The following is a 13,698-nucleotide window of genomic DNA, read 5'->3' on the forward strand; positions in this document are numbered from 1 at the left end:
AAGGGCGAGTATCGGCCAATCGGTGCTTCCCGACGTGCCTTGCGAGGGAGCGCTGAGGAGAGCCCGGAGGCGAAGACGTGTCCGGTCCCGGAGGCGGAGAGGCTAAGGCGAGGGAAGCGGAGCGATGGCGGCGGGGGGGACCCAGGGTGAGGCCGACGAGCTCTTCGACGTGAGGAACAACTTCTACATCGGCGCTTCGCAGGCGGCCATTAACGAGGCGCAGCGAGTCAAGGTGACAGTAGAGCCAGAGGCGCCGCGGGAGGGTCTATGGGGATGGATGGAAATTGGTGGTTGTTGTTGTTTAGTCGTTGAGTCGTGTCCGACTCTTCGTGACCCCATGGACCAGAGCACGCCAGGCACTCCTGTCTTCCACTGCCTTCCGCAGTTTGGTCAAACTCATGTTCGTAGCTTCGAGAACACTGTCCAACCATCTCGTCCTCTGTCGTCCCCTTCTCCTAGTGCCCTCCATCTTTCCCAACATCAGGGTCTTTTCCAAGTATTCTTCTCTTCTCATGAGGTGGCCAAAGTATTGGAGCCTCAGCTTCAGGATCTGTCCTTCCAGTGAGCACTCAGGGCTGATTTCCTTCAGAATGGATAGGTTTGATCTTCTTGCAGTCCATGGGACTCTCAAGAGTCGCAGAACTCCAGACACTCCAATGACAATAGGGACATCCTAAGGCAGACATCCCCAAACCGCGGCCCTCCAGATGTTTCGGCCTACAACTCCCATGATCCCTAGCTAACAGGACCAGTGGTCAGGGATGATGGGAATTGTAGTCCAAAACATCTGGAGGGCCGCGGTTTGGGGATGCCTGCCTTAGGGTGTCCCTATTGTCATTGGAGGGTCTGGAGTTCTGCGACTCTTGAGAGTTTGGGGATTCCTGTACTAAGGGAAAGTGGGACATTCCGGGATCAATCAGAAACTGGGATGGCTTTTGTAAATCCGGTACTGTTCCTGAAAAATAGGGACACTGGGAAGGTCTGTAAATAGCATTTAACCTTTACAAAGATAGAATGCATTACTGAATAGTTTTTGTGTATGGCTCCTGTGCTCTCTAGGCCATAAACAAGAAGCCCTATCTAACCCTGAAAGTGGCACAGCTGCTCCTTAAGGATGTTGTTCTAGTAGTTATCACCAGAGTGTAACTCCAAACATATCCTTGAATCTTCCTGGGAGATAGGACAGGTGAAGGGAGTGAGAGAGAATGGAATGTCAACAGCCTGCCAATGGCCTGTTTGTCAGGGGAACGGTGATCAAAATGTGACGTTTGTGCTCAAATCCTGCTTGCAGCTTTTGCTTTGGGACAATTGCTTGGCCCAAGCATGGTGGACTAGATGCCCAACCACCCCCGGCCTGAACCAGCTGGTTTTTACATTTCTATGAGACTTTTTTTTACAGGTTCCTCTTCTATGTTTCCCCCCACTCCTGTCCTTCAGCTCTGCAAATGATTCTACTCCCCCCCCCCTCTTGTTTCTTCAGCCCTCCAGTCCCGATAAAGAGCTGGAAAGGGATATCTTCCTGTATCGTGCCTACATTGCCCAGGTGAGGCTTCTGAAAAAAGGACAGTTTGCCTGCTTCCAGGCTTGCCCAATGTGTGGGTTGAGTTTTGAAGTTCCACATGTGTTTCTTTATAACACCACTTTTTTATAACACCTTGAAAGTAACTGTCTCAGAAACAGCCATGCCTTCTATCTTTCCAAGTTCACTTTTGAGACTTCCCATTTCTCCTTTTGTACAGCGAAAATATGGCGTGGTGCTGGATGAAATCAAGCCCAGCTCACCTCCGGAACTCCAAGCTGTGCGGATGTTTGCAGAATACCTTTCCAATGAGAGCCAAAGGTGGGTCTGGGTGCCCAAACACAGCAGCCTTTCTCCTGGAAAATCAAATTCCTAGGAATGCTGATTGGATTCTAGCATAATATCCAGATTTTAAAATTGCAGCACACTCTGGCTGGCAGGTTGACCCTCAGCATGTATAAGCTGTCCCCAGTTATCCCTGTTACATATGTAGATAGATACTATAAAGACATTTCACCAAAATGAACTTTTGAAGAGCTTCCCATCGTGCAGCAGTGGAAATCATTAAAAAAAACCTAGCTCTATCCCATTGATATAAAATAAAAATCCTTTGAATTTAGTTACAGTATTGCAGAAAAAAATACACATAAGTTATGGGTCTCTAAGGGGCAGGAAGATCCTGATCTTTTCCACTCAGTGTGGTGGGATTTTATTTCATGTAGTTTAGTTTCAAATATCTCTCCCGCTTCCATTCTAGAGAATTATGGTTGCCGTGATTTTAGACTTGATGTTAATTCATGTGCTTAGCTTTCGTAGGCCCTGGCTCTTGTGGGATATATTATTGGATTTTTGTTCTTGGTTTATTTGTCTCTGTGGTTCTATAAGAAATTTGATAAGTAAGAAAAATATTTTTTTAAAAGAAACTCTCAAGGATGGTGTAAAGCCTGGGGAGAGCCTACTGCAAAAGGGGTGCAACCACTGAAAAGTCCCTGCCTTGTGTGGTCCCCTCAGATGTTGTGCATGCAGTGGTAGAAACTTAGGTGTATAAGCTAAGTGTAAAATGGCACCTTAAATCTGGCTTACGGTCGCCGCAACAAAATGTCTAGGCGTCATTTTTCCCCCAGGGGAATTTTTAAATTATTATTCAGTTCATTTCTATACCACTTTATATTTTGAAAGAAAAAACCTCAAAGCGGCTTATAGCGCATTAAAACATCAAATAAAACAATCCAGAATAAAACAAATTCAAGCTTCAAGGAAAAGATTTCAGATCCTTCTCTGAGTGACATTTTGCTTCCCCCATATTTATTTGCCTACTTAATTTATAGAGGTGCCCCATAGCAGAAGGATTTTAGGAAGGCAGTGGGGTGTAGTGGTGAGAGTGTCAGACTAGGACAGGGGTTGGCAACCTGCGGCCCATGGGCCACAAGAGCCCACGGGGGTTGTTTAAACGGCCCACGTGTCGCCCCAGAACCAAGCTGCCCACTCGGTGATTCCCCACGCCCTGCGCTAAACTGGTGCAGCGCGAAGCAGGGACTCGCTTCCGCATGCGCAGACGCGATCCGGCCCATGGAGCGATCTCCACGGGAGTGAACCGGCCCAGGTGAGGTAAACCTTGCCGACCCCTGGACTAGGACCTGGGAGATCAGGGTTCAAATCCCCACTCAGTCAAGGAGCTTTCTGGATGACCTTGTGAGTCAGTCACAGCCTCTTAACCTACCTCACAGGGTTGTTGTAGGGGTTAAGTGAGGAGGGGTGGTGGTGAACAATGGGACTCCTTTGATAAAAAGGTGTGAGATAAATGCAATAAATAAGCTCTTCTGCTTACTTGCTTAAGAAAGCTGGAGGGGCCAGCCAGATGGAGATGTTACGTCGCCAACCTGGCATCCAGAGAACTCCATGTGGTCACAGTTGGCCTTGCGCCAGTCGCAAAACACGCCTGGGGAATTTCTAACACTAGGTGTTCAGAGAGGGGCCTGTGAAAAGGATCGCAGGATCCAGGGATCATGTGGGGAGAGGCGAGGCAGTCGCAAGTGTGCTTGCAAATGGTGTTTGTTGCCATTAACGGTGGTCTTCAAAGACACCCTGGGGCAACTCACAGGTGAGGGCTGGGAGTGGTGGGGTCTGGGCTGCTTCCATTTCCTGATGCTTACTTTAGTGGCATTCCTCTCTCTCTCCCTCTCCCCACCTTGGGCCCTGTGTCAAAAGAGATGCGATTGTGGCTGAACTGGACAAGAAGATGGCTAAGAGTGTTGACGTCACTCACACCACTTTTCTTCTTATGGCGGCCTCGGTCTACTTCCACGACCAGAACCTGGACGCAGCATTGCGGGCCTTGCACCAGGGAGACAGCTTAGAGGGGTGAGTGAAATTGAGTTGTTGTGGCGGCAGCTTTTCCCCCCTGGCTTATAGCTCAAACAGAGGGGGTACCTCCTACCCCTGAACTGTGCCAGCTGACCTTTATGAGAACAGCTGTTGAAGAATTGGTGCCTGAGTTTGGTTTCCCCCTCTTCCTTCCCTGTGCCTTTTCCCTTGTGGTGTGTGTCTTTTTAGATGGTAAGCCTGTGGGCACAGAGCGCCTTGTTTCAGTTGAATGCGTGTCAGCCGCTCTGGGGGGAGCCTTTTGGGTTGAAGAGCCCAGTACAAACGGTCAAAACAAAACTATTTTGAGGAACTGATAGCCAACCACATTCAAAGAGTTGCACTGAGTTGACTCTAATGCTTGCTCTGCTTGGAGTAGATGCACTGAACTGAGTGCACATGGCTACGTTAGGTCTGCTAATTTCAGTGGGGCTACTCTTGAGTAGGTGTTGCTCAGGACCGCAATACCTCAAGGGCCGCCTCTTTCCATATGAACCTACCTGGACCCTGAGATCATCTTCTGAGGCCTTTCTTCAAGTGCCTCCACCACAAGAGGTCTGGAGGGTGGTAACACGATAACAGGGCCTTTTCTGCAGTGGCTCCTCATCTGTGGAATGCGCTCCCTAGGGACGTTCAGCTGGCACCTTCATTATACAGCTTTAGGCGCCAGGCAAACACCACCTTCTTCAACCAGGCCTTTGGCTGATTGCCGTCCAATGCCCTTTTAAAATGTGTCGTGGGAGGGGGGGACTATTGGTTTGTTGTTCTTACTTTTGCTGTGCATTTTGGGTTTTTATATTGTGTTTTTATGTTGAGAACCACCCTGAGACTTGCCGGTATACAAATTTAATTAATAATACTGATACTACGGTAATAGCAAAATAGGACTAACATACACCCCATTGAAATTAATTCAACTAAGTTAGGTTCTATCTGCACTGAACATTTAAAGCAATATATTTTAAACGGCAAATAATACCAGGAACTGTAGTTTTCTAATTACAGGTAGGTAGCCGTGTTGGTCTGGGTCGAAGTAAAATAAAAAAATTCCTTCAGTAGCACCTTAAAGACTAATTTTGGTATGAGCTTTCGTGTGCATGCACACTTCTTCAGATACCAAATATCAGATACCAGATATCTGAAGAAGTGTGCATGCACACGAAAGCTCATACCAAAATAAAAACTTAGTTGGTCTTTAAGGTGCTACTGAAGGAATTTTTTTATTGTAGTTTTCTAAGGCTGCTGAGAGATAATAGAGTTATAATTATTGGAGTGTTTTAACAACCGATCCTTCCCTGGGAACTGTAGCTCTGGGAGAGGAATTGGGGGTATCTCCTAACAGTTCTTGGCATCCTAATCAAACTACAGTTCCCAGGATTTTTTTGGGCCCTAAGCCCACGAGTCTTTCAGATGTAAAGAACTTGGATCTTGTCTGGCCAAAGGGCCACAGGCAGCAAACTCACAGGTGCAAGTTCCTAAAACTCTCCTTTCTCTCGTTCCCTCTAGCATGGCAATGACTATTCAGATCCTTCTGAAACTGGATCGCCTGGATCTGGCCCGGTAAGTTTCCCCAGAACTGGAGCCGCTTTCGGCACCAGCTTGCTTCTGTCTGTCCATCCCCTTGTCCGCCTCCTCCTGCATGTGCGGTGCAATGCGAAAGCAGCCACAGAATGCTTGGCTCTGTCATGCATAAGCGAGGTCCAGTTTGGACCCACATGATCGGAGGCCTCTGCCCTCAGCAGGTCTTCTCTGAGCAGCAGCAGCTCAGAAGCTTTTAGGCGTGATTTTGGATTCTGGATGGGTCTTCTCAATGTTGCCAATAAATTATTATTTGTTTATATGTCGCCACTCTTGGCAGCTGCAGACAAAAAAATAGTAAAAACACAATGCAGCATCAAACGCTAAAAGCTTTCCTTTACAGGGATGCCTTCAGATGTCTTTTAAAAATCACATAGCTGTTTATCTCCTTGGCATCTGAGGGGAGGGCGCTCCATAGGGCAGGCGTGACTACTGAGAAAGCCCTCTGCCTGGTTCCATCTAACCTCACTTCTCTCAGGGAGGGAACCGCCAGAAGGCCCGTGTCTGGGCTGAACAATGTGGGTGGAGACGCTCCTTCAGGTACACAGGGCTGAGGCCATTTAGGGCTTTAAAGGTCAGCACCAGCACTTTGAATTGTGCTCAGAAATGTACTGGGAGCCAATGAAGATGCTTTAGGACCGGTGTTATATGGTCCCAGTCACCAGTCTACCTGCTGCATTCTGGATTCGTTGTTGTTTCCAAGTCACCTTCAAAGGTAGCACCATGGAGAGTGCATGGCAATAGTCCAAGCAAGAGATAACCACTCTGGCAAGACATGGAGTAGACAGGCAGGGTCTCAGCCGGCGTACCAGCTGGAGCTGGTAGACATCTGCCCTGGGCCATCCCTAACCATTGGGAAAGGGCCATAACTCAGCAGCAGAGCCTTAGTCTGAAGGTCCCAGCTTCAGTCCCCATCAGCATCTCCAGGCAGGCTGGGAGAGAGTCTCTGCTAGTCAGTGTAGACCAGGGGTCGGCAAACATTTTTTTAGCCGCAGGCTGGTCCACTGTCCCTCAGACCTTGTGACGGGCCAGAGAAGCAGCACTGGTTACAAGAAAGGAGATTCCAACTAAACATCAGGAATAACTTTCTGACAGTAAGAGCCGTTTGACCATGGAACGGTCTCCCTTGGCGGGGGAGGGGGATTTAAGCTGTGAAACTTATTTTGAGGTTTCTAAGCAGAGGATAGATTGCCCTCTGTCCTGGATACTTGTCTTGAGATTCCTGCATTGCAGGGGGTTGGACTAGATGACCCTCAGGGTCCCTTCCAACTCTACAATTCTACGATTGTATGATGGGAAGGACCACAGAGGGCTTCTTGCCAATCTTAGAAGGGAGGGAGGGAGACTGATGTTTCAATAAGGCAACTTTCTATGCTTAGGTATATCTGTTCCCCGAAACCAAGAGGGCTTTGGTCTGGTTCCCAGCCCCCCCTATTCTCTCTCTCTCCATTCTCCAGAAAGGAGCTGAAGAAGATGCAGGAGCAAGACGAAGACGCAACTCTGACCCAGCTGGCGACGGCTTGGGTGAATATTGCCATGGTGGGTACCATATCATGCATTCCTGTGTCAAGAGTGAAGCCAAGTCATTGTGTCATTTTTTTTATTAAAACACTGGGAGATGGTCATGGCCTAACAGCCCCCTCTTCTGAAAAAGGCTTCAACATAGGGAATGGAGAGACTCCCCTAGGAAGAAAGTTTGCAGTGTTTTGGACTTTTTTAGTTCAAAGAAAAGGTGAGAAAGAGATGGCATGGCAGAAGGGTACAAAATTACACATGGCATAAAGACTGGAGAGAGGAAGGTTTTCCTCCCTCTGTCATAACACCAGCAAAGCTGAACGTTGGAAGTTCCAGGACAGACAAGAGGAAGTACCATAGTTAACCTGTGGTACTCCCTGCCACAGGAGGCAGTGATCACCACCAACCTCGACAGCTTTAAAAGAGGATTGGACAAATTCATGGAGGAGAAAGCTACTGATTGTTCCTAGCCAGGGTGGCTGTGCTCTGCTTCCACGGTTGGAGGCAGCCGTGTGTCTGAATACCAGTTGCAGGAAACCCCAGAGAGGGACGGTGCTCTTGTGCTCTGGCCCTGCTTGCAGGTTTCCCATGTGGAGCATGCGGTCGACTCTGGGCTCGGTGGGCCGTTCTCCTGTTCTTCACCATGGCTAGGGAGCATCACGCCCAGGGGCCACATGTAATCCTCCAGGCCTCTCCCCTGGCCCTGCTTTGCACCATCCTTGGAAGGTTTTGTTTATTTTATTTATGAAGGGTTATTGTTTTGTTTGTTTTTTCGGTTAAATTATTTACTTGTGTTTTATTCTGTGAACTGCCCTGCGATCTTTTGATGAAGGGCGGTATGTAAGTATAATAAATAGAAATAGTGGGGGGGAAATTGCCTTCCTGGAAATGTGTCGTCAGAACCCTTTCTGGACAGAGTGGTAGAGTGAGGGGCATGCGTAGGAATGTGCCTGCCTTGCTCCACCCACTTATTACCTTTAGCCCCGCCCACCCTGCCTTGGCCCAGGCAGGGGAAGCAGCCCTCTGGCTGGAGAAAAGCCTCTCCACTTGTGATTCTCTCTCTGCAGGGCGGTGAGAAGTTGCAAGACGCCTACTACATCTTCCAGGAGATGTCTGAGAAGTGGTCCCCCACCCTCTTACTCCTCAACGGCCAGGCCGCTTGCTACATGGGCCAGGGCAAGTGGGATGATGCCGAGGGGGTGCTCCAGGAGGCTTTGGACAAGGTGAGGGACCCCCCCTGCCCACCAAGAGCCTCTGAGATCCCCACCTGGGAGGCGGTCCGCGCAGCAGTGGCTGTTCCCCATTGTAACTGGCGGGGTGGAAGCCAGGGAGCCCCAACGGCAGATGTAGCCAACCAGAGGCAGAGCCGACTCATTCCAGTTTTGGTCCTGTCCTCTGCTCAATGAGGACTAGAACTTTGGGACTTACGAGGTCGTCTCACCCCGTCAGCAGAGCTGCCCCTGTTACAGGTGCTACATAACACCTGCTCCACATTCAGGGTGGCAGCTCCTAAACTTTGGAACTCCCTACCACTTGAATTCTCCTGCCAACCTAGCAGTTCGAATGCACATCAAAGTGCAAGTAGATAAATAGTTACCGCTACAGCGGGAAGGTAAACAGCGTTTCTGTGTGCTGCTCTGGTTCACCAGAAGCGGCTTTGTCCTGCTGGCCACATGACCCGGAAGCTGTACGCCGGCTTCCTCGGCCAATAGAGCGAGATGAGCACCGCAACCCCAGAGTCGGTCACGACTGGACCTAATGGTCAGGGGTTCCTTTACCTTTACCAATTGAATTCAGGCAGGGAGACTCAGCCCCATGTGGATTGCACCTGGCATCTTCTGCGGCCCAAGCAGGTTTTGTGCCACTAGCTCAGGGGCAGAGGAATCACAAGCTGGAGGAATTATCAGCTGGCCTGGTTATGAGGTGTCCTCCCTTTTTAGAATCGCAGAGTTGAAAGAAATTCACCCAAGGGTAATCCAGTCCAACCCCTGGAATGCAGGAAACTTGGCTAAAGGGTCTGTTCCCCCCCCCCCACACACACAGGTTGCCTTCCAATCTCTGCTTAAAAAGAGTCCACCACCCTCTGAGGGAGTCGAGCAGCTCTAACGCTCAGAAAGTTGAGTCGGTAACTCCTTTCTTGCAATTTGAATCCCTTGGTTCAGCTCCTACCCTCTGAAGCAGCAGAAGACAAAAGCTGGCTCCATCTCCTTTAATTGTTGATTCCCCCCCCCCAAATCTCCTTTCCTACAGGACAGCAGCCATCCTGAAACCCTGATCAACTTTGTCGTCCTCTCGCAGCACTTGGGGAAGCCTCCAGAGGTGAGGGCCGCCTCCTCTCTTTTTTTGGCCTGGCGGGGGTAGGGGAATCTTGGCAACCCGCCAAACTCCAACTCCCAGCATCCCTGGCAGCGGTCAGGAGTCCAGCAGCATCAGGGGGGATGCAGATGCTCCTCTTCCATATCTGAAAACTAGCATTCCCTATGCCTGTTTCTCGCTTCATGGCACCTTCTATGTTTCCTGGCCTGCTCCAAAATCTGTGCTTCCTTTTCTTTCCAACTACAATCTGGGGTGGGGGAGACATTTGCACCAAGTGAAGCTTCCCAGCTGAGACCTTAGTGGGATTTCTTTCTTTTTTTAAAGACCTTACATTAAAAAGCATACAAAGTGGGAAGCGTCTGTCCCCAACTCCTTGCCTTCTTCCCTCTCCACTGTCCTTCATCTAGGAAAATCAGTGCCCATCCCACCCCCATCTCTCCTCCTCCCTCCCTTTTTAAGGATATTCCCCTCCCCTAAATATTTGCTCATGTTAATCTGAATTTCCTACACTTAGTGGGAGAGACCAGAGGGTATTCTTTGGTTTCATGTTGGTGCTTATTATAGTTTTATTCTTATTCTTGTTATTTGTTATTTTTTTAATTTCATGAAATGATTGTGGGAAAACCTCAAAGTGATGTATAAAAAGGAAAACTTCCTAGTTGCTTGTTACTCAAAGCTCTCCAAGCGACATGCAGCAGATTTTTAAATGTTACCATAATAAACATGTGTTAGATTTTAAAGAACACATTTATATATATATATATATATATATATATATATATATATATATATATATATATATAAAACTTAAAACAGAGTTGCATAATAAATCAAACTCTTTCCTCCCAGCTTTGCAGCTGTTCTCAGGGGCACGATTGAAGTCTTCCTTTGTTAAGCCGTGAAACTCTGGAGAGATGTGTAGCTCTACCTTTGGGTCCATAGGGACAGTTTGCTCCATAACTGTAACAGCGGCAGGAATTTCTGCCAGCCCCCAAAGAGGAAAATGTCACAATCCCAGCCCATGGAAAGCCCCCCCCCGGGCCATTTTCTCTCCTCCTGATGACCCCTTTGTCTGACTCTCCGTCTTCTTCCTCCCTTTGAGGTCACCAACCGTTACCTGTCACAGCTGAAAGATGCCCACCGACACCACCCCTTTATCAAGGAACACCAGACCAAGGTAATAGGACTGTCTCTTCTCTTCTGTTCACCCACCCAGACCGGGTCGGGGGGTCGGGGCGGGGGACGGGGACATCATAGAATCATAGGACTTGTAGAATTGGAAGGGACCCCGAGTGTCATCCAGTCGAACCCCTTGCAATGCAGGAACCCCAGCTAAAGCCTCCATGACAGATGGCCATCCAAGGATGTAAGAACAAAGACAGAGCTTTTCAGCCCAGGGTTTCCTAAACTTGGTTCTCCAGCTATTGTTGGACTACGACTCCCACCATCCCGATTTAGCAGGACTAGTGGCCAGGGATGATGGGAACTGTAGTCCGGAAACAGCTGGGGACTCAAGTTTTGGAGACACTGTCTTGGAGCTCCCATAAGTTGACTTGCCCCCCCCCCCATGAGAGCAGTGGGCCGGCAGGGCACTCCCTCACACATTCACAAGGATGTGCCTAGGGAGACTCGATTCCATGCAGGGCATGAACTGTGGAACTCCCTCCAGCAGGAGGCAGTGACGGCCATCAACCTGGACAGCTTTCAAAGAGGATTAGACAAATTAATTGATGGCCACTATCCACAATGGCCCGGCTCTGCCTCGACGGTCGGAGGCAGCCGTGCTCCTGGATCCTTTGATGGTGTTTCCTGCTTGGCAGGGGGTTGGACTGGATGGCCCTTGTGGTCTCTTCCGATTCTATGATTCTATCCCAGTAGCTGGAAGCTGCAGGAGTGGAGCGCTGCTCTTGTGCTCTGGTCCTACTGGCAGATTTCCGGTTTGGGTGTGGTTCACGCAGAGAGGCGAGCAACAGCCTCCTCTTTCATGTCAGGCAATTCTGCTACCTCCAGTCACGTGGAGGTGAAAATTCTGCCCCCAAGCAGAGACTGATTGAGAATGCTGCAAGGTTAGATCATGCAGAGATGCAACAGGCACAATGTTGTGTGGATGGACACTTTTTGGGGGGGGGAGGGGTGTTCTCTGGGACCTTGAACAACTTCTAATGCACCGTTTGTGATCACTATCCATGGCCGTCTGTCAGGGATGCTTTAACTAAGGCTCCTGCGTGGCAGGAGGTTGGACTAGATGACCCTCGGGGTCCCTTCCAGCTCTACATTTATGTTATTCTAGGTCTGTTTCAATCAAGGTTTCATCCCCTTGTAATTCACACTCATCTGTCTTGTTTGCCTTGAAGGAGAATGACTTTGACCGCCTGGCTTTGCAGTATGCGCCCAGCGCCTAGACTGGCTGGGTGCAAGGAAGCTCCGGACGGCAATGTCTTGCAGAGCAGCATTCCGCGTGCCGGGATCATCGCTTCTCCCGTACAGGTGAAACCTGACACTGGTTCTCCCCACGCGGGTCCGCCATGGGACAGCATCGAAACCCCAAAACATTTTTTTGCCCTGTGCTATGCAGAAAAGAGACTTCTGCAGACTGTAGTTCGAAACATTCCCAATAAAACCTCTGCTAGATTTAACTACCTGGCTCTTTCTGATTGTGAAAACCTTAAGCCGCCTTGGACTAGGGCAGAGCACCTGTCTTTGCAGCCCAGAATCGTCAACGTGGAGCTGAACCTGGGGCTTTATGGCTGCCGCGCTAAGCTGAAATCATTTCCCTGCCCCACGAGTTCACCTTTGTGGGAGCCCAGTGATATTGACAGAAAGTTTGTTTTGCGCCCCCCCCCCCCAGACCAGAAGCTGCCCTCCTCTCCTTCTGGTCCCCAGGACTTCACCTGGACGGTGCCCACTCTCCCTAGGGCGGCCCCTTTCCTTGGCTCAACTCCAAGCCCCTGCTTGGGTATTTCCACCTGGCCATAACAGGGGTGGGGCCTATTTACTGCCCAGACAGAGAAATATGCTTTGGGAGGATGTACAACCAACAAAGCCTATGGCTTTTGGTGTAGCCTAGGCATCCCCAAACGGCTGCCCTCCAGATGTTTTGGCCTACAACTCCCATGATCCCTAGCTAAAAGGACTAGTGGTCGGGGAAGATGGGAATTGTAGTCCAAAACATCTGGAGGGCCGAAGTTTGGGGATGCCTGGTGTAGCCCAAATCTCTCTCTCTCTCTAGACAATGGGGCCCTTTGCTGCTTTTGCCTGGGGCCTTACACACATACTGGCATGCACACACACACACACCCAAGGTGGAAATTCAGATCATGCCGCCCTGAAAGGTTTTCCTCACACCCTGGGATAAAAGAACCGTTTCCTGACCCTTGGGGTTTCCTTTACTTTTTATTTATTAGTACCAGTAGATACCAAATGAAGTGTGGGGGGGGTGGGGTTCATCTTGAAGTCCTGGCAAAAGATTGCCAGGATTGGGGACATGCCTATAGATTTTGTTTGGTTTTTAAATATAATAATATTTTATCCCCTTTTCCATATAGAAAGTTGCATTTATTACTCAACAATTTTATTCCAGTTCAACAGAACCAGTGACTTCCCACTTGCCCAGCATCAATGTTTATATCCTAAATTACATACAGGTGAAACTCGGAAAATTAGAATATCGTCGAAAAGTGCAGTTATTTCAGTAATGCAACTTAAAAGGTGAACCCAATATGTGAGATAGATGCATGACTTGCAAAGCAAGATATGTCAAGCCTTTATTTGTTGTAATTGTAATTATTTGTCGTTAGGCGGGTCAATTATAAATGGAATGTAATTAATGAAATGTACTGTAATAGCAATGTTTATTTTTGTATTATTGTAACTATTTGTTTTATTACTGTGGAATTTCCAAAAGAAAGCATTTGTAAAAATTAAAAAGTTGCATTACTGAAATAAATGCACTTTTTGACGATATTCTAATTTTCCCAGTTTCACCTGTACAATGGCATTTTAAGGTCCTGTCTTATCTAATTTCACCCTAACATGTTTCTTAATATTAATTTCTTAATATGTTCTGCTGTTTTCTTACTCTCCAAACACCGCTGTGGCTTTCACTTACAAGAAACAACTTTTTATATAACTAGAAAAGTCTCCTTTAAAATATTCAAAATTTGTATCTCTTATCAATGCTAGCAATCTTCCCATCTGCATGTTCCAAGATAGATTTTTTGAATGTTAGGGAGCCCATAATGCAGCGAGGTTTCAGAAGGACAAGTTACTTGTTGTTTACTGTTGTAACAATTGTTTTCTCAAAATTTATCTTCTGTACCATGAAAATAAATAAAAACATTTTTTTAAAAAGAAAATAAATAAGTAGTGTTGGGAAGGGGCCTTCAACTCAAATCAGATCTCACAACAGT

General features: G+C 48.2%; 1 protein-coding gene across 1 annotated transcript; it reads left to right on the plus strand.

Moving 5' to 3' along the window:
* The first annotated feature begins 41 nt into the window (after positions 1-41).
* Positions 42-11,925, plus strand: COPE (COPI coat complex subunit epsilon). Its single transcript, XM_035118996.2, has 10 exons — positions 42-232; positions 1,481-1,543; positions 1,740-1,840; positions 3,728-3,880; positions 5,387-5,440; positions 6,916-6,997; positions 8,041-8,196; positions 9,224-9,292; positions 10,392-10,466; positions 11,644-11,925. The coding sequence occupies exons 1-10, from the start codon at positions 125-127 to the stop codon at positions 11,689-11,691; spliced, it is 909 nt and encodes a 302-aa protein (XP_034974887.1). The 5' UTR covers positions 42-124; the 3' UTR covers positions 11,692-11,925.
* The last annotated feature ends 1,773 nt before the right edge of the window (positions 11,926-13,698 follow it).

The sequence above is a fragment of the Zootoca vivipara genome, chromosome 6 (assembly GCF_963506605.1).
Source record: "Zootoca vivipara chromosome 6, rZooViv1.1, whole genome shotgun sequence".
Taxonomy (NCBI): Eukaryota; Metazoa; Chordata; class Lepidosauria; order Squamata; family Lacertidae; genus Zootoca; species Zootoca vivipara.